Genomic DNA, 27,928 nt, shown 5'->3' on the forward strand with positions numbered 1-27,928 from the left:
TAGACATTTGTGTAAAGTTAATTTATTTAGTTCAGTCCTTTTGCCTTTTGCTTTGTCTTGTGATTTCCTTTTTTATTTTGTAGTAACCTTTCCCTCTCGTTTCAGAGCATTCCTGCCCTTGTGTGTTTTTCCCTCCAGTGTGATTGTCAGCCCCTCCCTTAATTGTTGCCACCTGTGTCCCCTTACCTAGTGTGTATATACAGTCTGCGTCTCCCTTTGTCCTGTGCCAGTTCGTCTTGTCTCGTCAAGCCTGCCAGTCATTCCTTGATCGTGTTAAGTATATTTTTGATGTAGATGTTTTTGTTTAGAGTTCTGATCTTCCAAGTGAGCATTTTGTGTTTTGACCTGAATTAAAAGACCTTGTTAATCCTGACCTGTTTCTGGTGTTGTGCGTTTGGGTCCTGAGCCTTGTGACATTCTTAACAGTATGAACTGGCCAAAGAATGGACCCAGCCGACTCAGACAGGTTCAGAGCAGCTCTGCGCTCACAAGGCACGCTTTTGTCTCAGCATGACGATCAGCTGAAATCAATTGACCAGGGAGTGAGAGACTTGAGTGGTCGTCAAGAAAGCTTCCAAACATCTGTGAACAGCCAAGAAAACCACCTGGCAGATCAGCTTGTCCGTGTCCTTGCTCACCTGGAAGCTGGATCTCAAACTTTTTCCGATGCTGCGCCCCTGCCTGAGGCTGTGAATCCTGTGATCCAAGGACCTACTCCTTCTTCATGCTCTCGCCTCGCATCTCCAGAGAAATTCTCCGGTGACTCAGGTGACTGTCGTCCTTTTTTAGTCCAATGCGAACTGCATTGTCAACATCAGCCTTCTGCTTTTCCAACAGACCAGTCTAGGATAGCTTTCATGATCACACACTTGACTGGTAGAGCAGCAGCCTGGGCTACAGCAGAATGGGCCAGAGACTCTCCCCTTTGCAGATCACTCAGACTGTTTACTGATTCCCTGAAAAAGATTTTTGATCGTACAGCACCAGGGAGAGAAGCGGCTAAAGCTCTAGTTCAACTCAAGCAAAGAAATCAAAGAGTGTCTGATTATGCCATAGAGTTTAGGACAATAGCAGCAGACAGTGGCTGGAATGATCTGGCCTTGCTGGACGCCTTTGTAAATGGACTTTCAGGCCTTGTCAAAGATCACTTAGCCCCATTAGATCTTCTAGAAGATTTAGACTCTGTGATTGCTCTGGCTATACGAATAGATAATAGACTCTGTGATAGACAAAAAGAAAGAACATCCTGCAGTTCGCTCACCAAGCTCCAGGGGGCCTCCTCGTGGCATCCGGATGGGGCAGGATTCTTCTTCAGGGGTCTGGATCAAGCTTCCTTTGACAACGCCATCCACCACATCAGATGAACCCATGCAACTTGGCCGAGCAAGACTTTCACTGGAGGAGCGTGAACGGCGCCTCCGCCAGGGCCTGTGTTTCTACTGCGGGCATCGTGGACACCTGATGGCCGCTTGCTCACTAAAAGACGGGGCTCCCCAGGCAAGAGGAGGGCGCTCGGTGAGCCGACTAACCACTCTCCTCGTACGCTGACTCCTATCCAAGTAAAATTAAGTAAGCAGACATTAACATAGAATGTTCTCATTGATTCAGGAGCAGACGAAAGTTTAATGGACTGGAGTCTTGCCAAAAGCTTGAACATTGTCACCATGCCCTTAGCTCAAACTTTAAAATGCCAGCGCCCTTGATGGAAGATTATTGTTTCAAGTCACTCACCACACAGAAACCGTCCAGGTTATCATAAATCACAACCACACAGAATTCATGACATTCCATTTATTCGACTCCGCCCAACACCCTATGATTTCAGGCTTCCCACGGTTGAAAAGACATAATCCTCACATTGACTGGCGTTCCGGTAGGGTGAAGGGTTGGGGAAGAGAATGTAATCATACATGTTTGGTTTCATCAGGAGAAGTTGAAGGGCTGGCTGTAGGAAGGGTTACTTCAGGTAGTGAGGTAGAGACTAAGGAAGTAACTCATGACCATGCCTCTGACTTACCAGACCTGCCCAATGTTCCCTCCTGTTACCACAACCTGAGGGAGGTCTTCAGTAAGACTCGGGCCTCTACGTTGCCTCCTCATCGACCTTATGATTGTGCAATTGACTTACTACCGGGTGCCCCCATTCCCAAGGGACGTCTATACTCAATTTCTGGTCCTGAAAGACAATCTATGACGGATTACATTGACTCATCTCTGAAGGCAGACCTCATTCGTCCATCGTCATCTCCTGCTGGCGCCGGATCCTTTTTCGTGGGTAAAAAAGACGGATCCCTCCGACCCTGCATAGACTACTCTCCCCTCCTGAATGATATAACGTAAAGAACAGCGACCCTCTCCCCCTCATTTCCACTGCTTTTGAAACGTTAAAAGGAGCTAAGATATTCACTAAACTTGACTTGAGGAATGCCTATCACTTGGTCAGGATAAGGGAGGGGGACGAATGGAAGACTGGATTCAATACCCCAAGTGGCCACTATGAATACTTAGTAATGCCGTTTGGGCTAACTAATGCTCCTGCTGTATTTCAGGCTCTTGTGAATGACGTGCTCAGACAATATTTGAATCATTTTGTGTTTGTCTACCTGATTGATATATTGATATTCTCTCCTGATGAAGAGTCCCATGTTCAGCATGTCCGCCAGGTCCTCCAACGCCTTCTGGAAAACCAACTATTTGTGAAGGCTGAGAAATGTGATTTTCACAAAACCTGCGTCTCATTCCTGGGCTTCATCATTGCTCCGGACCAGGTCAAGATGGATCTAAGCAAGGTCAGTGCTGTTGCAAATTGGCCCACACCCACCAACAGGAAGAAGGTACAGCAATTTCTCGGTTTTGCTAACTTCTACAGACATAAGACATTTTAGCTCCATAGCTGCACCTCTCCACTCACTCACCTCAACCGATGTTCAGTTTTTGTGGACTCTACAGGCCGACAAAGCTTTCCAGGAATTGAAAAGACTGTTTACCTCTGCTCCTGTTCTCATCACTCCTGATCCACTACGGCAGTTCGTGGTGGAGGTGGATGCATCCAATGATGGAGTTGGGGCTGTGTTGTCACAACGTTCAGCCAAGGACAGCAAACTTCACCCATGTGCATTTCTGTCACGTAAGTTAACACCTGCTGAACGCAACTATGATGTAGGCAACAGAGAACTTTTGGCAGTTAAAAAAAGCGCTTGAGGAATGGAGACACTTTCTGGAGGGGTCAGAGCAACCATTCATAGTCTGGACGGATCATAAACATCTTGAGTACATCCGAAAAGCTAAGAGACTGAACTCACGTCAGGCAAGATGGGCTTTGTTGTTCACCCGTTTTAACTTTTCCTTGTCATTTAGACCTGGTTCACAAAATGCCAAGCCAGATGCACTTTCTCCTGTTTTTGATCCTGAACCCTCGGCCAAGGAACCAAAGCCCATTCTTCCACTAAACTGTGTGGTTGGAGCGGTAACTTGGCCAATACAAACGGAGGTGAAACGAGTTAACGTGAGAGCCCGACACCTAGGGGTTGCCCCCCAAATAGGTTGTTTGTTCTTCAATCTGTGCGTCCTAAGGTCATTCAATGGGCTCACACCTCGCTGCTCACCTGCCATCCTGGGGTTAAAAAAAACATGTAATTCATCAAGCAACGGTTCTGGTGGACATCTATGGAAAGGGATGTCAAGGAGTATGTGGCCGCCTGCACCATCTGCGCCAGGAATAAAACCTCTTCCAGGCCCCAGATGGGTCTGCTCAGGCCGCTGCCTATCCCCAGTCGGCCCTAGTCCGACATCTCAGTGGATTTTGTCACCGGACTGCCAGAATCCAAAGGTAACACCACCGTCCTCACGGTGGTGGATAGATTCTCTAAAATGACACATTTTATTGCTTTGCTCTTACTGCCATCGGCCAAAGGAACGGCTGAAGTTTTGTTGCACCATGTTTTTTGTCTCCATGGCTTTCCCAGGTACATTGTGTCGGACCGGGGCCCTCAGTTTGTCTCCCTTTTCTGGAGGGAGTTTTGCAGCCTCATCAGGGCCTCTGCCAGCCTCTCTTCTGGCTACCATCCCCAATCAAATGGACAAATGGAGAGACTTAATCAAGAACTGGAAACCTGCCTCCGGTGCCTGGAGTCCCAAAACCCAGCTTCTTGGAGTAAACACCTCACGTGGGTAGAATACGCCCACAAATCATTGCCTACCTCTGCCACCGGTTTGACCCCGTTCCAGTGTGTCTACCGTTACCAACCTCCCATGTTCTCCGAGACAGAGAAAGAAGTCATGGTTCCCTCGGCACACGCACTGGACAGGCGCTGTCATAGCATTTGGACTTCAGCACGTCGGGTCCTCCTGAGGACTTCGGCCCGCATGAAGAAAGCGACTGATCGGCATTGCCGTCCTGCACCTGTTTACAGACCGGGTCAGAAAGTGTGGTTATCGACCAGAGACTTGACCTTGAACGTAGCCTCTAGGAAGCTGGCACCAAGATTTGTAGGCCCATTCACTGTGTCCAAGTGTATTAACCCTGTCTGTTTGTTTGCGCCTGCCTAGATCACTCAGATTCCATCCAATATTCCATGTAAGCAAACTCAAGCCGGTCAAGGAAAGCAAGATGGTTCCCGCTTCCAAGCCCCCCCCTCCTCCCAGGATCATTGACGGAGGTCTGGTCTACACCATCAAGCGTCTGCAGAATGTCAGAAAATGAGGAAGGGGTCAGCAGTTTTTAGTGGACTGTGGGTTATGGACCGGAAGAGCGGGAGTGGATCCCATCTAGCTTCATAGTGGACCAGAACCTGATAAAGGATTTTTACAAGAGCCATCCTGAACTCTCTGGGCCGTCCGGAGCCGTCCGTAAAGGAGGGGGTACTGTGGTGTCTAGACATTTGTGTTAAGTTAATTTATTTAGTTCAGTCCTTTTGTCTTTTGCTTTGTCTTGTGATTTCCTGTTTTATTTTGTAGTAACCTTTCCCTCTCGTTTCAGAGCATTCCTGCCCTTGTGTGTTTTTCCCTCCAGTGTGATTGTCAGCCCCTCCCTTAATTGTTGCCACCTGTGTCCCTTTACCTAGTGTGTATAGTCTGCGTCTCCCTTTGTCCTGTGCCAGTTCGTCTTGTCTCGTCAAGCCTGCCAGTCATTCCTTGATCGTGTTAAGTATATTTTTGATAGACTCTTTTGGTATCATTTTTGATAGTCCATGTAGATGTTTTTGTTTAGAGTTTTGATCCTCCAAGTGAGCGTTTTGTGTTTTGACCTTAATTAAAATACCTTGTTAATCCTGACCTGTTTCTGGTGTTGTGCGTTTGGGTCCTGAGCCTTGTGACATTCTTAACAGCTATTGGAGGTAAAACGTGTTACACTTTAATTAACAAAAGCTGCCTCAAATAAACAGAAAAAGCTCCACCTACAACACAAGCAAACTTCCCAAACAAAGAATCCACGCAAAAATGAGCCATGGCAATTTGAATGTCAAGTGATCTTGGGTAGTTTAACACAAAACCTGGAAAGTGTGAACAGATGGGGATCTTGTGTGAGTCTCTCATCTCAAATTGGAGGTTTCATCGCTGGCGGAGAGGCAGTTTGAGCGTTTTTCCCTGCTCATTACCCTGCAGAGCCTCCATCTGTCCGTCCTCCAGCCCGAGCTAATGGAGCGGTCTGCGGACGGACACACAGCCGGCTGCCAGCTGTGCTCGGTCCAGTCTGATAACACAGCACGATGTATTTCAAGTCTCTTCCCCGAAAATGGACGGCTGGCATATTGTATTGCAGAGAGGATAGGTGTCTGCATGTGTACTGTTTTATTTCCCATATATGGTTATTTGTTCATTTTTGTGTTTGTCCAAGTATCTGTGTGGCTTTTTCCATTGTTGACAACAGAGATAAACATGTTAAACTATAAAAGTAAACATGATAGATTGCTGCACATAGAAAAAGTGCACAAAGAACATTGATACTGAAAGCACCTCTCCAAAACACTTTGAAAGATAGACAGGAAAAGAGCTGCTTAGAAATCTGCCCATGAAATATTCATGATTACTCTGCAGGAGGTGCCAAGATATTCAGAGAGGTTTAACCTTTTTCTCCCACCACCAGCATGAATTGTGCAACATCATCACTGCATCTACGGTGTAGAAAACAATACCAGAAACACCAGAGCTGCAGATTGAGACGTTACATGACTTCAAAGCTTCTCTCCATCAGTTCAGGCCAGTGCTCTTGTCAGCTCCGGTTTGATTTGTTACAGCAGGAAGAGAAGTTTTCACTCAGAGTCCTGGGAAATCGAGCAGTGACTAGGAGGCGAGGGGCAAAGAGCAGCGAGCTTATTGGAGGCAGAACCGACTGGCTGGGTATCAGTTCTCAGAGTGACCATGAAGAGTTCAGGCACTGGTCAGTAACAAAGTCTGTTCTCAGAGGTTGTCAGACTGCACCAATAATACTCATTACTGTACTGACTGTGAGTCCCAGAATAGCAATCACTGTGATGACCAGACTGCTTCGCTTGCAATTCCCCTAAATACGTATTGTGCATTAAATCTGTAATACAGTATGTACAAAGATTAAATGGAGTTGTTTCTTACCGGCAAGTCGTCAGGACTTCTCTCTGGCTGGAGGTAATGCTCATTTCCGTTCTCGATTACTGTGAAAACTGTATAAAAAAATAAAGACTAAATTAAATCAAATGAATCCAAGAAGTTAGATTGAATTCTACAATGCTAGTAAAGGCTGCAATGTCTAAAAGATGATATGTTGGACACCAAAAATACATACTAGGAATAGTTTAAAACCTTACCAGATACATGGAAGATATTATTAACTTTAATGATGAGAAATTGTGACTGTGTCTGCCTTGTGTTTTCTTCTGTGGTTCATACATTTTCAAACTATCTATTTAAAGATAGTTTATAGTTTTATTTTTCCATGCACTAAAGCACGTTCAAGAAAGCAGAGCAGTGTCATGGCCCAAAGGTGGCCCTGGCTCAGAACATAATTTATTCTTTAGTAGGGTCAGGTGGTAATCTCCAAAGGAAAGGGCCAGGTAGGTACTACCTTGGTTGGCTTGAGCATTTACCTTGTCGTCCTTTCCTTCCCTACCCAGTGAACGCTCCAGATTGTAACGGGTCAGTGCCTTGACCTTCACTGCATAGACTATTGTGCAGCTGAAAAAACCAGGAACTTTTAAATAAAGAGCTACACACAATGCAGACCAAGAAAAAGAGAGGTCCTAATGTTTTCTACAGGATACTCTATAGCCGGGTCAGAGTTAGGAAACACAACAAAAGGAGCAAAGAAAAGCTTATTTAATGGTTCAACGGAGGACAATTTGATGTCGCAACCTTCTCAGACTCTCTTGGTGGGTGAGCGTGTGTTTACCCTGTGTCACTGCATGGCTGTAATTCAGACGTAATCGGTGTACCGCAACAGATACTCACCATCATCGCTGTGTTTTCTCGACAACTCCTGCCTGCTGCTGTGAGCCACCACTTCCTCTGGAACATTATCCAAGTCACTGGTCTGCAGAAAGAAAAGATAAAACAGATTAAAGATAAGGAGATATATTAACAGAAGACTAGGAGGAGAAAACTAGCTAAAAATGAATCCACTTTCACAGTGTAACCCGCTAACTGCGAGAAAACTGTCGTGTAGCAAACATGCTGTTTCCTAGTCCGCATTTGGAAACTATTATCATAACCCCTGTGGAGATCACATTGTCTCTGAGAACCACACACACACACACACACACACACACACACACACACACACACACACACACACACACACACACACACACACACACACACACACACACACACACACACACACACACACACACACACACACACACACACACACACACACACACACACACACACACACACACACACACACACACACACACACACACACACACACACACACACACACACACACACACACACACACACACACACACACATTCACTAACAGCTGCAGTGGACAGGACAGGATGGCCAACAGCTTTCAGATGTCATCTTACGGAGGCACGTATCCAGACATTTTAGCTTACACTAAAAAGTGATAAGCAATGAAAAACAGGGTTCCTTGTGTATTACAGAGATGAGAGGAGGCTGGAGAGTGTAGCCGTACACTACAATCATCCAGGCCATCTTCAGAGCTGTAACATGAGCCTTTGCACCCACATCTCCCTTCATCAGTGCCTGGACCAGAATGCCTTTATTGGTAGTGTTTACAGCCCTGCAGGGGCAGTATCTATTCAGACAATCAGTAACAGTATGTCTGTCGCAGTGAGAAGAAAATATATAGAAAGATACATTACCTTAACTGAACTGTATGTACATTGGGTTTTAACTTAAATAAAAATGGAAGTGTTAGTGATCTGTATTGTTTGTTTGACACCGTTAAGAAAATACACTAACATGATGAATGATCCTTTTTCTTACCGAGTTTCTTTGAGGAGACTCAGAGCCACTGGGCCTCTTGGCTTTTTGTGCCAGCGACGTGCCAAACCTCAAGGCCTCGTACACAGGGTCCACTTTGTTTCCACAGGCTTTAGAAAATAAGACAACATTAGAGCTAATGGCAAACAAATGTTAAGCTTTCTGATTGGCTAAGAGGTGCACTAAAAAACTGAAACGTTGACTTTAATTAAATGTATTATGTCAACAAATGTTACATTACTGTATTGGCTTAGTTGAAACCAAACATATTAAGTTAAGGTTAGTATATTTATATAGCACATTTCAGACACAAGACGAGCCTAACATTTTATATATTATTACAACTCACTTTCAACTACCCTAATACAGTTATGTGAAATTTGTTGACATAATACATTTAATTGATTGTTGTGATTTACAATTCTATCACAACGAGTTAGAAAATCTTTAAAACAGGAAGTGCAAAAACGGCTCCAAAAGAGTTGAGAAAAGTATTTTTGCTTTGCAGCATGTGAATGTATCATGGAGATTTAAGCTGCTCACCGATGGGCATGACTTCTTTGATGCAGCCATACTGTTCCTGGATCAGTAATGGAGAGCTGTAGTAACGCCGAAAGCCTTTTGGCTGAAACACAGAAAGGGAAAAAGGAGAGGGACAGGCGACAGACATTAGAGACAAATCAATATGCAGCTCCGCAGGCAGCTCAGCGGCCTGACACTGAAATACTGCACGTAACTCTGCTGTCGTTTGTGAGAACATCTGACGGGGATAAAGCTCTGCCGCACTGAATGTCAGACGTCACTGATGAGTCAAAGCAACTGTTTTTCACTGCAGACTGAGAAACAATCAATACCTGAAATATCTCTTTAAATAAATACTAATACTATTTGATGCAAGTAATTAAATAATGGTGACTTAATCCACAGCAATTTATAATGACTAATTCATTCATAAATCCAAATTGGTTTAGGATCAGTAGGTAGGTTACTGAAATAAAATGTGTATTGAGTAATTTAGTGTATATTTCTAAACTGTTTTCAATGATTAGGAGAGAATATTTTAAAAAGTATAATTGAATAATATAATAATTTTGAACACTTATGAACCCGTTTTGATAACAAACAGACAGTCATTTAAATGATTATTGCATTACTTTTCTTATCAGTAAACAACATTGCACCAATAGCATGGTGTCTCTAGCAGCCTTTGAACACAACTTGAGAATTAAATCCATCAGCAAAGCCTTGAATTTAAGTTTTAGTTGTATATTTATGACAAACAGATTTGAAAAAATGCAAGAGAAGACTATGTGTCATATGTCAAGTTGTCCACCGAAATGAACCTGACTAGAAAAACATTTCAGAAATTCATGGTCAGCATTTATCTGCCTGTCACGTCCTCATCCAATCTCCAAAGGCACTCAAACATTTATCATTTATAAATCCATTATCCATCCAGTAAATACTACCCAACAGTTTAAAATCCTGGGTAGATAAAGAAGAAAGACAATGGAAATCTTCTTGTTCCATAAGATCTGAGCACACTGGGTAATGATTCATGTATATATGTTCAGGTTTTTTTTTCTCTTTGTGATTTCATTTTCATCCATTTATTCTTGAGTGGATGTGAGCATTAGTGTTGGACACCTACATCTCACAGCACTGCCTTTTTTCAGTTTGTTTACATTTTATGTATTCAAGTGGCAGGCGGTAAAATATTCATTGCTAATCATCAGTTGTCATGAATTATTCTTTTGACACTTCTGATGTGAAACACAGAAAAAAGCCGGCCTCGAGCTTTAAAGCCCATCTCGAAAACTGATTCTAGGGAGATCTTGAAAAAAGTCATAGACGCCTTTCTTATTAGAAAAGAACCTGTATACACAACAATAAAAACAGGGGGAGATTATGAATTTGACGAAGCTGAAGGTGAAGTTCAGGAAGGTTGCGTTACCAAATTGTTGACACACAAGTGCTGTTGAATACTACATTTATTTAAAAAAAACTTCATTTGATATGAATTAATTGTGACTGTATCAGTAAGGAACTCTATGAAAGAAAAGCGACACACTGGTTTCATGGTTAATAAAGATTCAGAGCATGAGGTAATTTTACTTCTTTGCTAAACTATTCTCAAGCCAAGAGAAACAAGCATGGCTGCTGAAGTGTCCAAGTTTAGAATAAATCGAAATTAGAGCCGTGCTCCACTGGGAAAACTTCCTTTTTTATGCTTGATCTCTCAACCTCATTTTCCACTCCTCAGAGTCGATCATGTGTAAATGCCTCATCCCTTAAGCATCTAGTGGAAAGACATCACAACAGGAAGGGGAAAAGACTGCCTGTACTGTGACTATTTCCTCTATATAATTTCCATATGACGTACTTTATTCTTGCTGATTGACATTTGCTTATTCCAAATCGCCTCAAATGATTCCAGTTCAATTGTAGGGAAGGGATTATCCAAATACTGTGGGGAACAGAGTATGAAAGGTATGAAATCACACTTCATTTGATCTGACAGTCTCCCTTTCTTCTCAGTGTGGGATGAGTGCGGATGACTAAAGAGTCCCAGTCCACACTGCCAGTTTGCTCCACGGCAATGGAAGTGAGAGCAATTTTTTTCAATTTTTTTTTTTTTTTCCAGTAAAAACACTCACAGACCAACGCCTGGTTTGCCTTTTAATGCAGGTTCACAGATGATGAGTGATCACATTAGAGCTTTAAATCTCTCATATAATTACATATCACTTAATTATAATAACTATGCTGGTACGAGTGTGTGGTTTTACAGCTGTGAGGTTATTACAGTTCAGGGTCAATGCCTCTGACTTGTGATGTAACAGCACTGAAAAGCTGACGTATTGACTGTACCAACTATTAAATCAAATATTTTATGAGGCAGTTTTGCTCTAGTTCTTTATGTCAACAAGTAGGCACATTTAAATTCAACCTATAAGCTCTATCCAAACAGTTTGCCTCTGCTTTTGCTCATGTTTATTGCTCATTAACAGAGTAATTAATATCAAACAACTCTGGGAAGTAAATTGCTGGAATTATATCAGCGTAGATGCATTTTGTTAGATAACATTGCATGAAAGGTGAATGATGTTAACCTTTTCTCTTATCAGCTTTTCAGGGACAAATCAAAGGCAGCTTTCAGTATGTTTGAAACCAATCACTGATCACTAATAAATACCGCCAACTTCCACATTGTTGTGATATTGAACTAGAATCTCATTGTGTCTTATAGAAAATGTAAAGGCTCAAGTTGAATAAATGATGTGATAAATATTCCAAATATTATTTTACAACCCCTAATTTGACAACCAGGGCTTGACTTACATATTAAAAAACACATCAAGGCAAAGGTGAGATTGTGAAATGCCAAAACATATCATAAAACTGTTACGTGTGAACTCTTCAATAGCTGTTATAAACCTACTTTTGGGTGATTGATCCTGTTTCAATGGTCTAATGCTGGCAGCAGAACTTAACGGACGTCAGCAGTTATTTTGCTTCGTTGATATTATCTAAGACTCAGAGTGATGATATAACGATGATCAGCGAAGAGGATGGACAGATGTAACAGCAAGCTCACACAAAGTGTGATTTCTGAATAAGCACATTCTGGTGGGAAAGACACACGGCCAATTATAATATGTCTGTTTTGGTTTCTGTCAAAAAGACATCAGTAACTAAAAGCTCAGTCTCCCAAACTGTTGACAGTAAAGTGGCAAAAGTGGTACATTGTGACCTGGTGTCTTTTACTTTTCTGTGTCATGCATCTCACCAGTTTGCCCATGCAGCGCTGCTGTCCCACTCCGTTTTCACACTTGTGGTGGAGGCTCATCTTGCAGGCTTTGCAGCGGAGGCCGTGCTTTGCTGTGTTTCCCGCCAGGAACACCACATGCTTGGCTGTTGTACCTGATGCACACACAAGAGGTTTAAGAGGTTAAGACAGGATCTGTCAGGAGCTGGACTCGAATGGGGCTCCTAAGTGAACAGTAAATCCCAAACAGAAAGGCAGAGGCATGGAAAATGTTGTTCAGATATCCTTCACATTCATTTATTCATCGTCACACTTGTTGCAAGCTTAGAATTTCTGGAGTTTTTCCCGGGGTGCACTAGGGGAAAACTGGGAAGAGACATGTGGAATATTTTAACAGTGATACAAAACGTGATGTGCAATTTTAGCAAAACAATTTTAACAAAACAGACTGTGACTGAGTGGTATCTGCCCCATGAGAACACTTTTTAAATTGCTGCCTGTGTGCAGTTTACCCTCTCTTATTAATACCTGACTCACAGTCGCTACAATAAATGAAGATTAATCTGAATTTACTGGAAAAATATTTGTATGTGCGTTTGTAAAGAGGTGTGTGAATGAGTAACAAATGAATATGCAGAGAGAGAAAAATAAAGTAATACTAATGAGAAAGATAGTCTTGTTCAGAGTGGAGATTGTAGAGAAAGGTGAAAGCATAGAATAAAGTAAATCACATGATGTCAACATCATCAGATGGTATCAAAGTTGTCTTTAAAAAGGGATCACTGGGCTGGGGCTCTGTTATTGTGTGTGTTTGTGAGAAAGACATACAACAAAAGAGAAAGAGCTGCATACAGTAGGTAGGTACATGTATGTGTAAGTTGGCATGTTTGAGGAGTGAAAGTGAAGTGCAATGTCACCGCAGGGAATCAAACTTTCACTGTTCATCTTACAGATTTCATTAAAATACGTTTGTCACCAGAATTAAGAGTCACGTAGCTCAAGTTTACTCTTTAAAAAGGTATTGGCAGTTTAAATGACACATAGGCTCACTAAAACATTGTGAAACTACAGTTTTGACCATGAAACATTGAAGACTATATCCCTGCTCAGGGCCATTAAAAATAATGATGATTGGGGTTGGCTGTACAAAAAAAAGATAATCATATATCATTTCATAATCCAAAGCATCCAGGTTTACGACACACATATAAAAACTGTCAAATGATACCTCCCCACAAAATCATATAAGGAGAGAGGGGTTACTAAAAAAGCTAATTATCATAAACTATGTATATTTATGTTACACGATTATAGGACAATAAATACCACTTGTAGTCAGCAGTTTATCGTTTGATGGATGTTGGCAGGAGAGGACAGTGTTACTACTGTACACAGTACTGAGAGTCCCAGTGCAGTTATAAGTTACAGTCCGGCAGCTATGCACCTCCAGCTCTTTATTGATCAATCAATGAGCCCTGCTCTGGTATACTGTCTGCATGCGTGTGTAAAAAAATATGGACATAAGGATTCATTGACCTCATTCAGTGTCGGTGAGAGTGCAGGGAGAATATACGTTTCATCTCTGAAAGGTTGTCAACTTTGTCCATGATGTGATGTGAGTGAATGGGCATTGAAGCAAGAAAAATACTTTCTCAGTTTGACGAGCAGGGTTAAGAGGGTCATTGAGCAAGAACACTGTAAAGATGTAACCGAGCAGAAAACACAAGAAAAAACCCAACAGACTGTCAAGGCAACCTAAGGTACAAAGCCCCTTGTGCAGTTTACTGAGCCAACACAGAGGGAAATAAATCTGTGCTGTTATGTGAACCGGTGTCACAGCTAGTATCTGGAGCTGGGCAGCAGTGACAAGATCTCAGTAATGGGTGGAAAACTCTATCTGTATTCTCCATTTAAATCTCTGGTGTCGCCCGGGTGAGCCTCCCTGCTGCAGAGCTGCCGGAGTTAGTGAACCTGAGACAGAAACCGCGAGAAATGTGATCCCAGACTGAACCTCACATGGGTTAGCTGCAATTCACAACAACAACAAAACAAAAACAGTACGAGCAATAAGTACAACCTACACCAATTTTCCGTTCACACTATTAAAGGTCAACTGATTATGTTTAACGAACACTTGGAGTTTCTTTCTCCCTCATGTCTGTAAAATGTTCATCTTTAGGAAACCCTGGATTGACTTCCTGTCCGTCTTTCTGGATGCTCAGGGACAGGAAGCAAATGAAGAAGCTCTTGACAAGGAGTTGTTGATTGGCTTGTTTGGGCTGAGTCGTTCCAACATGGAGGAATAATGAGACGCCTCCATGTTAACTCATAACAGCTAATAAGGTAACAAACCACAGTGGGTTAGTTGCTGACATTGTCCACCTTCAGTAATGGCTGGGTAATGACGTAAGTGTGTGTTTAGTTACGTTTTCCTCCAGGCTCAGAGAGGGTCCTTAAAGCAGTGCAGCTGCAGAGAAAGAGAGTCACAGCGCTGCTCTCTCTGGCATTTGCTCTTACTTGGCTACTCTGCTTTTAAAGCTAATACTTCATTTATGCTGTAGAGGTCCTGCCAGATTGTACATACCTTCTACATCTTGTTTCTCTTTTTTTTTCCACACAGTCTTTCCCCCCCCCCTCAATTTCCCACTCTTCCTCCCCACAGCGTCTCTCACTGCACACCCTCCTTACAATAGCCCAACATTGATCCATTAAGCCACTGTTGTTACTTCACGCCTCCTGATTTCCTAACCTGCATCGTGGCAATAACTCCTCCACCTCCTGATCTTCATAAGCTCTGCGAAAACACTGACCGGGGCAGCTTTCTTTGGTTCACTTGCAGATTTAATTTGTTTCTCAAACAGTCATTGGAAAAGCTGTCGACACTGAACAAAAACTATTTCCTCATCTTAAAACTAAATCTCTCTAGAATGTTGAATACTAGTACACACTTCTTACACAGCAGCATATGTGTGTGTGTCTGATATGTGTTAATGCAGGGAGAAGAAGTAAAGCCTCACATTCATTCATGTCTACAACCCAATCTCTGACCACAGATTAATTTCTCTGCAGTCAAACAAACCTGTCATCTCAGGGATTTCCGAGCATAGATTTATGTAGGTTATTCAAGTGAGATTACTGTCCCTCATGGTAGATTATATCAACTCGTTTTATTAATAAATCCAGGAATTGAGATGCCTTGCTTTGAGGCATTTGAAGCATCTTGTAAGTATATTACTGCCTAGCCCCTTAAAGTGTATGAAGTATATCAGTAATTATTGACCGACGGGTGATTTTTTGTAATATAAAAATATCAGAGATTTCGAAGGACAAATGTATATGTTCAGAGTTCTGGTATTAATAGCCAATACAATAATTACAATAAACTGGCTTAAACCCTACCTTGGACCAATGGACAAAAAGACATGTACACTGTATGGAAAATATAAAAGTGAAACTACAACTCAAGATGGAAGTGTATTTCGAGAAATGGTCAACTTTTATAAAAGGTATTTAGCAAAGTAAACATATTGTAAACATTTAATTGGACTCTCTGTATGTCTTTTACTTTTGTACTGATAATTGCTTTTTTACGTTGTATTTCTTGATTATATAATACATTTATTATATAACTGTATTATATTGTAACTGTACCATGTTGTGTGAGACTCACTGTCAAGGAACTTGTTCTAATAAATGTTCAAAAAGAATATCCGAAATGTTCATCTGCGTATTACTCTCAGACAGTACAGTATGTACTTTTAGAAAGTTTCTGCACAAGTATTGTTCAACCGGCTCCTTGTTTGGAATGTGTTACGATTTTATAATCTAAAATCTATAAATACATTTTTTAAGCCTTCGCAGTAAATTATTTTGACGCTCCATCAGGCACAAGTAACTATCCCGTTAACTCATGTAGACATTGATTTAATACGCTTTTTTTCTGCAAGGATCCGCAATCAATATCTCAGCATAAGGCTGTACTCGATCAGAGCAGTTTTATATACCGGTGGACCTCAACTCATTGTGAGCCTAAAAACAAAACGCTAGCTTTCATGGAAAAAAGGCTGCACACTGAACATAGCATTTAACCCGTGTAATGATTAGGAAAACTACATTGGATGAGACACAAAAATAGCGAGGTCACCTTGGGATAAATACGGGAAGAAGTGATAGAACATGCAAACTAAAGACACTTCTTTGTTACTGAAACTGCTTTTTTAAAAACAAGTCTTCTCTGAGCTTGCCTAAAAACAAATCTAAAGACACAAACTATTTACCTGTGACTTTTTCTTACCATAGTATATTTAGCCTTTGGACACAAGTAATCCAATATGCACTACGTCTACATTAAGTATGATAGGCTTTATTTAAAATATTTAAAATCTTTGAACTCAATATCATAGATGTGCAGATCAGTGCAGTGCAACCAATATCTAAAATAGTGGATATTTAGCACTATTTTTGTGTTTTTCTGATTCTACAAACATGATATAAGTCTATATTTCATGTGATGGCAAAATGTAAAAGTTATACTGTAACATACTTCTCCATATCAGTGTTTCTGAACAATCTTCACTTTTTTGGTGATTTTCTCCTAATTATATCAGATTAAGGGCACATCTGGGTTTAAGGCTCAGCCCACCCACAAAGGTGTTTTCCATAAACCTGGCTGATTAGACTACAAATTAAATGCAGCTACGATTAACTCTTTTATAAGCTAATAATAAAGAACAGCGTGGATGTTCTGCCCCTTACAGATGTAACAAATCTAACAGGAGGAAGAGAGGGAGATGTCAATCAAGCACAAGATCTAATCAAACTGAAAACACCTGTGTGATGGACTGAGGGTGTATACTGGCTTTACCTCTCTTCTTTATACTGGGTTTGAGTACATTTCTAGATACACAAAAGGGGACTCCTTTTGTGACAAAGCAGAGTCAGAGTAATAGCCATTTCTATTATGGATGACGTGTTTAATTTGCACAGGCTTTCATATTAAGAGATCCTCCTTCAGGAAAAACAAAAGGTGGGTGTTTAATGTACCAGGCTATCTTTTGCTATATTACCATTCTGCTATTAATCTACATGTGGCTGTATATAGGGTTTATTATAAATATTGAAACAGTAACCTTGATGAAGATTAAACCTTGAGTTAAAAGAAGTGTTAATCCATTTAAGGATCCACATGTCCCTTCCATTTCCAACGATATACTATATTATTTAAGATTAAGGTGGTGAATAGGTAAAGTTATTTTTGGGTTTCTATCTACACCATTAAACTGACAAATTAACACATTTATATGTATTCCTATATTTATATTTAGTCTGCTGTACACTTATATTCATTGAATTACAAGAAGCATTTCACTTCGGAGAACCTTATCTACATCTACGAATCATCGATAATTATAATACACTTGTACTTCTTCAACTCTGTAAGCTTTCTAATGAATTGCCATTAGGATGAATTAATCACAGTTTGCTTGTACTTGTACAGTTTAAGTATCTTTTAACACAACTATGTGTCCTGTGAGCCGCCCTTGATTCTGGATGTCAAGAGTTGGACTATGACAGCACCATGAACACACACATGCAAGATAGTTATGTTAAAAAATTGTGTTAAATTAACACAGGACAAATTAAGAAGAAGGCTGCATCTTCCTTCATGATTGGACCAGAGGGATCAGCACCTTTCACAGGACCTTACATCATCCTTTCACTATCATTATCCATTCAAGGCCTCAGCCACTGGAAACCCCACACAGGCAACACCCCCATTAGTCTGACAAAAACTAGATTGTTTCAATTATGCAACGAAAAGCAAAGACTGTTGGCACACTGATACAGTGATATATATATATATATATATATATATATATATATATATATATATATATATATATATTCATGTATTTGTTCAACCTGCCCACATTGACACTGGTCTGTCGTCCTTTATCTGCTGTGGTATCAGGGGCTAGTTGGGCAGATGGTTCGGGGAGCAGCTATCATTATCAATCAGCAGATGCCCTGAGACACAAAGTCCTAGTGGTCCCCCTGAACCGATAGTTAACAAGGAGGGGGGGGGGGGGGGGGGGGGGGGCAGCCAGAGAAAACAGAACATCTGGCAGGGGGAGAACAGGTAGAGCAGCTGGCTATCTGACACCTCGGCCGACAGATGGAGGAACCTGGCTCAGCGTGCCAAAAAGAAAAGGATGGAGATACTATGGTCCCAAGTCTGTTGGTCGAGATGGATGCTCTGTATCAGGTGCCTTAATTAGTGTTTTTATGAATATGGCTTCTGTGTTCAAAATGTTTTAAGGATGATAAAAAACCAAGGTTGGCGTCCAAACCGTATGTGCATATTATTGCATATTTATAACTCTCTAATTGTAATTCTGATGTTGGAGCCTTTTTATGTATAACTTCATCAGGTTATCTGATGAAGGCCTCATTAAGAAAAGGTTATTCTCAATGCTTTGATTGCAAAGTTCATCTGATGATGTGCAGGATTCTTTTTCTCCTACGATCTTAGTTAGAGACTCTGCTTCCACTAATGAAGGAGGGAGGCGGTGTAACCATACCTACGATCATGTGGTTGCAGACGTCACAGAACGTGGGCTTCTTGAAGATGTGCTCCATGAAGCAGTGTCCTGCCGAGTCTACCAGCAGCGGGTTGCGTATCTGGGACCGTGAGTTGGGGGGGGGAGCGGAGGGGATGGCTGGAGGGACGGGGGGGATGGGCAGGTGGGTGGTGTGCGGCGGGGCCATGTTGCAGAGATGTCCCGTGCTGCTGCTCACGTCTGAGAGCAGCTCCGTCTTGTTGTCGTTGCTGTTTCGGAAGAAGTTGTCCGCGCTCTTGCTGCGCATGGTCTTGGTCTTGAAGGACAAGGAGCGTTTTAGTCTCTGCAGCTGAAAAAAAGAGAAAAACATGTCAATGCAAATGGAGCGAGGAAGAGAAAAAGACAGAGTATAAATGAGGAGAGAGAAGAATTCAGCAGAAGGGAGTGAAGCAAATCCATTTCTATAACAACCCTAATAGATTACGAGCTGAGTCTGTAAAACCTCCAGGCAAATGTCTCGGCGTCTGATGGCTGATAAAAGACTATTGGGAGGTGCAACTTATCACCTCTGAGTGGAAAACCTTCAATGTTTCCTACCTGGAAGGTAATGTGATATTCTGGTTAGAGCAATGCATCATATCAACACTTTTCCTCTCACACTGTGTTTTCATATCTGTCAGCAGCCTTCATTAATCTCCTCAGGGCCCTTTATGACAGTAACACAATTCATAACACTCCACACTGACAACTCCTCATTTAACCTCCCAGTGTGATCTTCCTCCTCTGTGAAACCCATTTAATTCTGGGCTTAAACACGTAATAAAGAATCTTTAAGCTCCTCTAATGAGATGTTATGGTTATGATTTCTGGATGGTGCGGCTGCAAGTCTCTCATTGCAGAAACATGTTATTTAAGCACATCATACCCTAGCACACAGAACAGGCCTCCATGTATAACTAAACAGATAAACAGGTGACGTTTCTCTGCGGTGTGCAGAAGGGTTAAACCGTTTGTTTTAAAGTATTAGCTTTGCACACACAGACAGTTTACATCAACTGATTCTGAGCCGAGTTGACTCATATTCCATCGCACACTTTAACTACAATACAATTAATTGAAAACTGCCATTGTTATTGCATTATTGTTGACTTACAAGCCTGAACACACTGTTTAGAGAGCTTCCCATTGCAGCTTTGGTGTGGTGAAGATCAATAATTCAACGGGTCAGGAAACAATCAATTTAGAGCCATTACCGCCCACATAGGAATGAACATCAGACATGAACATAGAGCACACACACTGTAACCTCTCTCACATGGCTTTCTCACACCCTGAAAAGGAAAACTGTGGTCAGGCATAAATTAAGTTAAATTGTTCATCACCTTTCCTGAGGTTGGAATTCTGCGTACATTGTAGTTTTTTAGAAAAGATGTGATGGAAAAGATACTACACATCGTTCCTTACATGAACATGTAAAAAATAAAAGATCTCTAAATCAGAAAAGTGAACATGCATCAAGGAGCTCATGCTGTGACTGATGTCCTCAAATCTATAAGAGCTGTGATTTATCAAAAAGCAGGAATAGTTAATATGGGCTGGAATGGGTTATGAAAAATAATATAGATAGAAATATTTTCAATAATAAATAAAAATAACATTCCAGTTATAGCTTGAGATCATTAAGATAATTTAAAATAAACTCATTAACGGATGCAGCCTATAAACAAAGATTGCCCTCTATGGTGAACTAATTTCTATGTGGCATTAACGTCACTAAGTGATCCATCTTCTGAAGCAGGAAAAGTTGTAACGCAAAACTACTTTTATCTTTATGTACATGCAGGTATGATGGACTAAATCAGCAGATCGCTACAGTTTACACAAGAGTGGAGGCTCACCTTGCGCTTCTGATGTTCAGGCCTCACAGTATTCTTTAAGGAAGAATAAAAACACAAACAAAGCTTCACTTAAAAAGGTAGAAAACGTTTTCAGCTTAAAGTGGAACTCGTCCTACTTGTACTGCATGTAAGGAAGACTCAACATGTTCCTCTCACTTTTGTTTGTCTTTCCGAAGTTCTACTACCGTTGGATGTTAGAAGAAGTTTTATGGTTTGGCAGAGGCTTTATGTGCAATGTCAGCCAGGAAGAAGAACTCTTTTAAAATGTGACCAGCTGTGCCAAAAAAAGAGCTCACATGCACACGCTTCAAGAGACACAATAGTCAAAGAGGAAAGCATGTCTATGATTCCGGAAAAACACCACCAAAAAACAGTTTCCGTTCACAAACTGATGGAAAATAATGAAGAGACTTATACATCTCATCTGTCCTGTGCAGGCGTTTTGGGGACAGCATAGGGAGCTGATAGCCATCCACTAACATGATAACTTGTCCAATATTGTAATGCTAATTGTAGTAGTCTGGGCATCATGTGACCCAAATAGATGGCAAAACGCCTGAGGCAGCTGTGGATATCTATCACACAGCCTACTTTCCTAAATCAGCCACAAGTAGAAGGAACAAACCCAAATGGCCCTTACTGTACAGTGTACAAATAATACTATTGCATTGCTTCTTTTACCACAACACAATGAACCTATTTTTAGGCTGACATGGGGCTTGAAATAGCCTTACCATCATCAATTATCTAGCAAAAATGAATGTTAATACCATAATAATAATAATAATAATAATAATAATAATAATAATAATAATAATAAACTCTATTTATGTAAGTCATATGTGTTTATAAAGTAGTCTAATATAGATCTAAAGTTTTTTTTTTTTAATGATTGTACAACATCATGATCGTATTTGAATGATGCTGTAACACCCTGAGGAGGTCTGTTTACCTCATAATGAGTCTGTGGTGACTCTTCGTGCCACTTTAAATGTGTTTGCTGTCCTATTTGTGCAGCTGCTGATTATTTTTGAAGTCATCGGTATGGTATCCTCTTTAAATTTAAACAGTTAAGGCTGTTGGATGTGTTTAAAAGGCAGATCGGCGTGCCAGTTAGTGATCAAAAGTGACAAGCATGTTGAGGTTTGTGTTAGCTGCCTGTTGAGTCCGTTTTATTGTCCTGTTGAAAGAAGTTTGTTTGCCCTGCTCTATTAATAAGACTTGGACTGATGCTGATCCCACAGTCTATCTATCCCGGGGGATGGTGGTTATAGTAAATAATAAGAGGACAGACAGTCTTACCTTGGTTTCCTGCTGGCTGGAGTCCGTTGTCTGGGCTTTTGGTGTCTCAATCTGGTCATGATCTTCCTCGTTGCCCCCACTTTCGTCCTGAATCATGTTGGCCGGTGGGATCATCCTCTCTTTTTGAGATCACTAGAAAGAACTGTTGCTCGGCGGAGTTTGTTTCCTCCCCAAACTGTTTACATCGTTTCCAATCCACAACAGTCAAAGTGACTCGAGGACACGAGGAGGAAAGTCATCCAGACCCAATACTGCTGCAGTTGTTAAAGGGGGATCCGAGTTTCACCTGCCGGCAGGAAAATATCAGAAAGACGTGATGAGGCCCTGGAAATAAAAGGCTTTCCGAGACAAAAGTTAAGACTTAGTCCGGTTACGCATTGAAAGTGTCCTGTCCTTCTAACGGAGGCTCTAGCGTGTATCGTGTCGTCGTGCGTAATGCTGCCGAGACATCTCCAAGTGTGTCCACGCTGCGCGGAACACACTGCCTGTACTCAGAGGGGCGGAGAGCGAGCAGAGGGAGGGAAGGATCGGGAAGGACGAGGAAAAGTACACAAGCACTGACTGCATCATGCCAAAATGTAGACGGAAGACACAGTCAGAGGGAAAAAGAGAAACAACCATATGGTCAAAATGAATCACTGCAAAATAAGAAAAAGATAAGGAACAGGGTAGCGTAATTGTTTCACGCGTTTCAAGGGGAAATCCACTACTTGATATGGATGTTACTGAGACAAATGATCGTTTTTTGAAAGGGCAAGGGATTTTCACTCCATCCAAGTATTAAGAATCACTATTAAGAACAACATTTTTTGTCAACAAATTATACTGAATTGTAAAAGGAATGATATGATGATGTTGGAAGATATCAATTTTAGTCAGTACAAAAGCTACTGGTAATTGTTTGTCATAACATATCAATCTTCTCTAACGTTGCAGAGAAAGTCAATCATTCTTTTTTTCTCCAAATATCTAGCTTTTCTTTTGAATTTCAAACATTTGAGTTTGTTAACAGTCTTACCTTTCCTCTCAGAACGTTCAATTCCTTCATATTTTGTGTTTCTTTTTCTTGATTCTTGAACAACTATGTATCTTCGGATGATTATTTGGTAGATAGAACGTGAGTAATATACTAGTGTGGCCTTCAAATTAAGTAAACCGTGCCATTTAGGCTGCCATATGCTTTAAAAGACTTCTACACGCTTGTAAACCACCGAATGCATCCTGTGCCCTTGTTTAATATGTTTGCCTAGGCATTACATGTCATTTGTTATGATACGCCCCTGCTGGAAAGCGTCTCTTTGAAATTCACTTTTCTAAGAGAATACATTCAAGACTCAGCCAAGAAAAGAACAACACTGTTATAAACTATTATCAAATCAATTAACCATTCTTTGGGAAGTAAACAACATTATGACACTTAAGCTTCTACACTGAAATATGAGGCGTCCTATAGCCGCTTCAGATAGGATAGGTGTCGGGCTCACTGTAGTGATACATCACGCTGCCTCCATCCTGGCTCCCCTGTGATGTGATGTCCTTGAAGTTATGGGACGAAAGGAGGTAGGCGCCAGACTGCAGCCTCCTCACTCTGACAGGAAAGCAAACACCAACACATCCCAGGTGCTGAGGCTTCATATCCAGCTCACTTTCTGCTGGAGTTTAGAGGGGATTCCTTCATCAAAATGTCAGCTACACCCCCTGATGATGCTCTTTTGTTTTATGAGGCTAGTTATCACGTTGTCAGATTACAGTTTGCCAAACATTTGGTTGTGTCATTTAAAAACACTGCTCAGCCACTTGTTATTAACAAGCGCTCTACAATTTATCATCAAAAAAGCACCATCTAAATGACAAGGTTTCAGGGACAGATGATTCATCTAGTGTTTTAGAGCCAGGCATCAGAGAAACTGTGCATAATGACAGTTAATACCTCTCTGGATGATGCTGTGTATAATTATATCTACGGTAAATGGGTAATAGAGTTAAAGATACAGGTTGTTTGTCATGTGCTTATTAAGTTTAAAACATGAACATAAGGGGTTATTAATCCACAGCTGAGAGGTTTCTGGATCAATGCTGAAATGCTATTCCAAAATAATGTAATGCATTTCAAATGTATCCGGGGAGATCAATGGCTCCGCAGTTTGCCTTAAAGCTCTAAACATTTACATCAAGGTGAACCCCCCACTAAACACTGTTGCAATCCAATAATCCCAAATGGAAGTCATTTGACCTATTACTATAACCATTAAACATGGTTTTCATGAGCAAAGGCAGCTTGTTAAGTTTTATTTGTCATTCTCTTACATTTAGCAGTTTTGAGCTGGGCATCCTTTGTCAAACTTCTAGAGAAGCCATTAAATATGACATGTCTACAGTCCTCGAAGAATTTGTTTCCGAGTTTGCATGTCAATCCAACTATGATAACAGAGGAAACTCATCCAGTGATAATGCCTTCAGGGTTGAAACACCATGTAGTGGATCTTTATTGTGGATCTATTCTCCAACCTACTGAGCAGTGATGCTTACCTGTTGAAAATGTTGTCCAAATTATTTTAGCCACTTTGCGTGACTTTATGAAGGAAGGATATATTTGTTTTCATTTCATTTAAAACCTTTATTTAGACAGATTGGTCCCTTGAGATCATCGATCTCATTTACAAGGGAGACCTGCAAAAGTTGTTGTTTCTTCAGTGTAGTGTAGGAAGGATGGTGTTAAGATGAAAACACATTTGAGACCACAAGATGAAGTGGTCTGCTTTCGCTGATAGCTCACCACAACACATAACCAGGAGATTGCACAACGGTCCACCGGTTGAGTCAGACAATCAGAACATGACTCAATGTTGTATTTGAGCGTGTGTGTCCATGTGGTGTCTGTGGTTTCTGTGAATCATGTCAGCACAAATAGCCAAATGCATGACCACCAGTTGCGCCAGTAAGCCAGAGGGGACCAAATGTTCCAGACCATGGTAGAGGAAGGGTGGCGTGAAGAGATGGGAGGAAGACTGAGCGATAGGGGTTTAACAGGGTTTCAGCGAGGAAATGTTAAGTCATGCAATTTCATGGCACTGGTTATTTAACAATTTATGAGATTTCCTGTTAAGACTAGTTATTAAAGACATCAGAGTTACTTCCTTTGTTCTGACCTTGAGGCATTTCCCTCTGTTTACCTGCTGCCACCAGAGGACAGCTTGTAAAATACACATGAAATGTTTAGTAGATTATATCAGAAAGTACATTCCATCCCAGCAGACATTTCCGCTTGGAGGATCACAGTCAAACTTTCCAGAAACTGTTTTTCAGATTTGTTTTTATAACCTGCTCTTGTAATTTTCATGCATTTTTAAAAACTGTATCCACACTCCTCAGGGAATATGATGATTCCACATGTGCGTAAACTCTGCAGGTCTGTTTTGATGTCTGATCATTATGTCCGCCCAGTCCAAATTCAACTCCAACAAAAGCAAAGGACAGCGTTCAAACAAACAGATCCCAGAGCTTTAATTACCTTGTGGACAGGGGCAAAATACAAAAGCAAAACAGAAGGTGTAAGTGAGACTGAAGTGAGCCAAACTATAAATCAAAGCAACAGTAAAGTGAAGGCTAAAAGCTAACCGAAGCTAAAGCTAAACAAAATTACTCGAAGCAAATCCATTATACTCAAAACATAAACAAAAACCATAAGCGAAAACAGCAGCAGGTGAACCTACAAAAACGGATAAAACAGGGAAAAATTAGAATAAACAATTCATTTAGATGTTGTGGCCCACTCACAGGTCTGGGGTTTAACCAATCACTGGTATACATACAGAATAACATAGCAGACACTAAGGAGACAAATTCATCCATTTTAAAATAGACTGCCTACCTGTACCACCGTCCATGACAGATAGAGTCAAACGGAACCACAAAAGGCCAACAGGTGCATTTTATACCTGCCCTAATGAGGGGAGTGGTTGGGGGAGGAGTCAGGCCCTGTGCTGCATTCAAGAGCACTGCACTTTTCTGGGTATTGAGTATTACCCACTACATTTGCATACTTATGCAAAAGCTGAATTAATGATCCATCACCATACTTTTAAAATGTACATACGTAACAAATAAAGAAACCAAACCACAATGTAATTTGCGCAATAAACCGTGACTTTGTCAGAATCACATTTCAATGTGTGTATTGAAGACACGTTGATATGTATTTTTAAATGTGCTGAATGTGTGCGATTGATTCTCTGCAGATACTTCAAGCTGTTGGCAGGTTGATTCCACAGAGTTGTAAGTGGTTGTTGCCGTTCCTCGCTGCATATGTAATGATTTCACACATGAATGTGTTGCATTGGTTACAAAAACACGTCACTGCAGCTAAATTCTGCCTTTGGAGGATTACAAGGATCCCAAGCTGTCTGAGTTTATGCTGGTTGGACTGAAACTGGATACAGCACCTTCCATCTTCCACTGCTAGCTATTTGTTAAAGTTTATGAGCACTATGAAGGGATATTGTAAAACAAATATTTTTAATATTTAAGCCTGCAAAACATTGGCTGATTAGTACTTAACACAAAGTAAAGGTTGATGGGAATGTCGTTTGGTACGTAATTTATCATAAAACAGTGTGGGACTATTGACTGTTTACCCATACGGTGGCATTAGAATGAAAATTCAGGGAATTACCAAAGTCAGTAAAAGTTATCATTTGGAAATCATAAATCTCTGTACAATATGTAATCATAATCAATTAAAAAGTTGTTACTGTATTTCAGTCTGGACTAAATAATCAACAACGCAGATCAATCAAAAAAACTGATCCTCATTGATTTATTGCAGATTTTATTTTTGCAGATTATCTGACTGGAACTCTTTAGGTGTCAGTGATAAGGTAATGTGTGATTAACATATCTAATCCAATCCCAACAGTTGGGTTGGAAGAGGTTATTTTTTGTTGTAAACACTGCCTGATCCATCCATGCCATATCCGCTCATCTATGTCTCATGAGGTTATGAAACCCCCCCTCAAGCTTTGTCTCACTCCAAACTCCACATATTTGCCTCTTTCTGGTTTGTTCTCAGCTACTCTGGGAGACTCAACATGGCAGCCAGCTATTGGTGTGAAGTTTTCTGCACACGCACATTGTGTTCGTGTCAGTTTCCAAGAAAACATGATGTGTTTGAAACAACATTATCCCAGTCATGGCAGGAGTCAAGCTAACGTATGATTGTAGTCATCATAATAATGATCATTTTTAGCCGTTAGCCCCTTTTTAGACTCATTATTTCTCTTCTTTCAGCTAAACCATACTTTAAAGTTTCCAGCAGATATAGGATAATTAATATGGATCATAAGGCATTGCAAAACATTTTTTGCAAAGGTTTATCAATAGAATAATTTCAGAGCAAAATGTGAAGCAAAAATAATGTAAACTCTAATTTGATTGTATTTACTGAAAATGAATGGAGGCATATAGAGAATAAGGCCACGTTTACACGGAGACGAAACGGAGACAAAAACGAAAACGAACCTTAGTCGATATCAAGAAAGTCTTCTGTCCACACGGAATCGGCTCAAGAACATTGTCTGTTCACACGAGACCGCTCGACCCGCTGGAGACGCTGTAGTATATATGCCGGGCCTGTAAGTGGTGCTGTACTTCCGCCACAAAATACACCAAAAGCAGCGAAGAAGACCCCCCGAGCATGGTTGCCATGGTTGCCTGGTTGCCCCCTTCTGTTCTCTACGGCGGATTTAGTAACATGTAGTTCATGTAGTTCTCCATGTCCACTTGTTGCTGATGGTTGTGGTAGAGGAGCTGTAGATTTTGCACTAACATCTGTAGCATCTGGAGCACGAAAGCAACCCTGTGATCCGCCATTGTTGTTGTTGTTGTTGGCGAAACACATCAGCAATAACGCGGGTGACACGGGGGTGAGCAGCAGAGGTGGGGAGAGGCGGGGCTATGATGTCATCGTTATCGGG

At 41.1% G+C, this 27,928-nt stretch overlaps 1 protein-coding gene and 1 long non-coding RNA gene across 7 annotated transcripts in view; one reads left to right on the plus strand and one right to left on the minus strand.

Annotated features, from left to right (window-relative positions):
* Positions 1-27,613, minus strand: part of stac (SH3 and cysteine rich domain) — a 45,195-nt gene extending 17,582 nt beyond the window's left edge. Inside the window, exons 1-9 of one of the 6 annotated variants that reach the window (XM_079694782.1) lie at positions 27,474-27,613; positions 21,957-22,242; positions 20,655-20,687; positions 18,778-19,105; positions 12,218-12,351; positions 8,971-9,052; positions 8,431-8,537; positions 7,423-7,504; positions 6,571-6,638 (exon numbers count right to left, since the gene is read on the minus strand). In XM_079694782.1, coding sequence (XP_079550908.1) covers positions 6,571-6,638; positions 7,423-7,504; positions 8,431-8,537; positions 8,971-9,052; positions 12,218-12,351; positions 18,778-19,105; positions 20,655-20,687; positions 21,957-22,070 — 948 coding nt within the window. In that variant the 5' untranslated portion in view covers positions 22,071-22,242; positions 27,474-27,613. Of the gene's footprint in view, positions 1-6,570; positions 6,639-7,422; positions 7,505-8,430; positions 8,538-8,970; positions 9,053-12,217; positions 12,352-18,777; positions 19,106-20,654; positions 20,688-20,810; positions 21,130-21,956; positions 22,427-22,974; positions 23,051-23,440; positions 23,460-27,473 lie in introns of those variants that run through there. The other 5 variants (XM_079694783.1, XM_079694784.1, XM_079694781.1 and 2 more) reach the window with 5 other exon arrangements.
* LOC307047676 lies at positions 81-5,275 on the plus strand. Its single transcript, XR_013810522.1, has 2 exons — positions 81-768; positions 4,549-5,275. It is a non-coding gene; the product is annotated as an uncharacterized lncRNA (long non-coding RNA).
* Positions 27,614-27,928: the final 315 nt, after the last annotated feature.

The sequence above is a fragment of the Notothenia rossii genome, assembly GCF_949606895.1.
Source record: "Notothenia rossii genome assembly, chromosome: 7".
NCBI classification, from domain to species: domain Eukaryota; kingdom Metazoa; phylum Chordata; class Actinopteri; order Perciformes; family Nototheniidae; genus Notothenia; species Notothenia rossii.